The sequence below is a fragment of the Metschnikowia bicuspidata genome (genome assembly GCF_001664035.1).
Source record: "Metschnikowia bicuspidata var. bicuspidata NRRL YB-4993 chromosome Unknown METBIscaffold_1, whole genome shotgun sequence".
Classification (NCBI taxonomy): Eukaryota; Fungi; Ascomycota; class Pichiomycetes; order Serinales; family Metschnikowiaceae; genus Metschnikowia; species Metschnikowia bicuspidata.
This window is the reverse complement of record NW_017387731.1, coordinates 2,300,133-2,303,109: the sequence shown is the minus strand read 5'-3', so window position 1 is coordinate 2,303,109 and position 2,977 is coordinate 2,300,133. Positions and strand designations below refer to the sequence as shown.

General features: G+C 41.4%; 1 protein-coding gene across 1 annotated transcript in view; it reads right to left on the bottom strand.

Moving 5' to 3' along the window:
- The window catches only part of METBIDRAFT_76460 (uncharacterized protein), a gene marked incomplete at both ends in the record, with an annotated part of 3,857 nt that extends 1,505 nt beyond the window's left edge, over positions 1–2,352 (bottom strand). Inside the window, one exon of the mRNA XM_018858532.1 lies at positions 507–2,352. Within this exon, the coding sequence (XP_018713921.1) occupies positions 507–2,352 (1,846 nt within the window). The remainder of the gene's footprint in view (positions 1–506) is intronic.
- Positions 2,353–2,977: the final 625 nt, after the last annotated feature.

Below are 2,977 nucleotides of genomic sequence, written 5' to 3'. Positions count from 1 at the left end.
CAAAAACGTGGAGATGAACGGCACAAACCTGTGCGCCAAACTCAAAATAGCAAATTCCATCAACTCGAACGCATAGTGAGCGAATACAGGATCAACGTCCCCTTGCAATACTTGAAAACAAACTTTGAACAAGCTCTGTACATGTGGATTTTCGATTGTGACTTCCTCGCTAACAAAAGACGACCTCACCACAGACTCAAAGAATGGTTGGAAAGTATCAAAGTATTCAAATGCATATGTGTCGAAAGCATCGATGCAATCTTGATAAATTTCCCACATTGAAGGGCTCATTGTGTTAGTGCTGTACAAGATGGATTCGGCCATTTCCAATCCTTCAGTCAAAAACATGAGCATGGAATTCTCCAAAATAAGCTTCACCACATCTTTGATGACCAACTCCAAATTCGCAGAGACTTCGGGGGAAGAGCTCATGGAAACAACCAATGAAGTTAAAGTGTTCAAAATACCGGCGGCTTGATACTCTTTGTCGATATCTGAATTCCCACCATTCGACATTTGCTCCAAAATTTCCTGCGCTAATTTGAGGAATTGTTCAACTAATCGGTATGACAACTCATTGGCATAAGGTTCCAAATTTGCTGCAAACTTTGAAACAAAAACGTCCATTACCGAAGTTAATGTATCGCTTTCAAAGTTCTTAGATAAATCGAGCAACGTTCCCATCAATTGAGGGGCTTGTTGTGCGATTCTTTCAGCCACATATTCTTCTTCGACTAGAGTTCTTAAAGCATCAATCGCAGTCAATTGGATTGGAAACTGTTCTTGGTGTTGAAAGCATGCGACAACACCGTGGAAAATGTCTTGCAACACAGCTTGATCGCTGAATTTATGAACGAATATGGCTATTGTGTCACACGCTCTAGCTGTGAGCCATGGCATCTTATCGATAGTCTCTTGTGAAAGCTCTGGATATATCACCGAGTGGATGAGCTGATCAAGTTGGCCTTGAACGGGGCTACTTTTCTTGTCCAATCTGTATGAGATCGTGGCCAATACACGAAGTGCACCCTCAGTCTGCATGGCAATTTCTAGATTTTCGCGTTCAGATGCTCTTTTTTGGAAAATATTGTTGATCAACGTGAGCAACAAGGTACCGCAAGACGAAAACTTTGTCGAAGACAATCTGAACAAGAAGTTTACCGCAGCAGTATCGGCCGTAGTGTTTTCCCGGCTCACGTCGTAAAACCTTCTGATGTACTCCTCTGGTTCATCCTCATACAACTGAATTGTTTCTTGTGAAGCGTTCAACATGGGCATGAGAACATGGGCCACTACTGCCTCTAGTTTGTCTTCCAACAAGCCGTAAGCAGGAGTCTCTATGACCTGTTCCAAGAACGCAATTAAATGGTATAAAGAGGCTTCAGATAACCACAATTCTTTTGTGGTCCATTTCTCAATTATAGCCCAATAAGCGTTCAAAATTTCTGGTACAAAGTGTGACAAGAAGTAACTAACAAAAGCTGTCTTTTTGTCCTTTGTGTTGATACCTCCGCCGTGGCGTGATATAAGTCTATGCATATTACCAAAACACCACTTTACGGCTTTAACTCGAGGGCATGATACCCTGGATTCAGCATCGGCCCGAACAACAGTGGCAGGTAAAGGTTTCGTGATGAGCATGAGGTGGTATTGACACCATTTGCCCAAATTTGATTGTTCTTCTAAGTAGGGAGGGAAGTTTGAGTATGTAGCAAACTTGAATATCTTCATGATCAAATACAACATCTCGTCTGCAGTCACGGAGTCCTCGTTCAATAATGAACAGGTTAAAGTTTCCAAGGTGGGGAACATGGTTTCAGTCACCTCATCCAAAATTATGTTTCTGAAGTTTGGTGAGTCTAATCCCGCGTAGCGATAGTTCTTGGTGTACTCGAATAAGCAGATCAAGCCAGTAAAGACATGGTCGATGTTGGTGGTATTGTTCAACAACCTGCTTGTAACTGACACAAGTTCATCCCATTTCTCGGCATTCAAAATGTGGCTGATTGCGGTAGACAATTGTACTCTCAACTGCGTATTTTTGTAAGTCTGACTCAATACCTCGATCAATTCGGCCTTAATCGTTGCCTTTTCGGCATCCTGAATGTGTCTTGACGTGGCAGTTTTGAGCTCCGGTACAATCCAATAATTGTTGATTCTGTTTTTGAAAAAAATAGCCGCCGAGGTTTGGACTCCTAAGTTGATGCTGGTGTCAGTGATGAGGCTAAGAAGATACGCCGTGAATCCCGGCATTTCCTCGAAATACCTCAACTGCTCCTCGCTTTGCTTTCTAATTTGATAATTAGCATCTAAAGTGCCCGCGAGCGACTTGAGGAGAGATTCCTTATCCATTATCGACAGTACTCTATTTCAGGTTTATCAGACCGACTTCTCTCTTTATTGGGAGTGAAGGGGAAAAAAGATTGGAACGAAGAGAAAAGTGAGAGAACTGGCAGGTCGGGACGTGCGCACACCGTCAAATTAGGTGAGTCTCCCTCCAAGTACTTCTGTTATCTGACTAAATTAGAAGCACACGTAAAATACACAGTTTTAGGCACCACACATCGGACATTACTTGATTATCTCACCCCAAACATACAACTAAGTTTCTGTGCAAGATTCCGTGCCAGTGTTCGTACCGCTCTGGTTCGCTGACACCCGACACCTAATATAAGTAAACCCACTCGCATAAAATATCTTGGAAACAAACAACAATACAAGGGAAGGTCAAAATATTGTCAGTATTTGTAATGTCGAAAATTGAGCGGTGATACTTAGTGTTTGCCTAAATTTTGAAAGCAAAACTAGGTGATTTATATTTTTTCAAAGCAAAAAGTCTTTTGTTGCTTTGGAAAGTTAGGAAAATTAATATGATATTTGTAAACAAGCACATATGAACATTTTGCTTTTTTGTGCAAACAAAAAAAATACCGACAAGCCTAACAAGAGAAAACTTCTGAAATAAACTCTATGTATT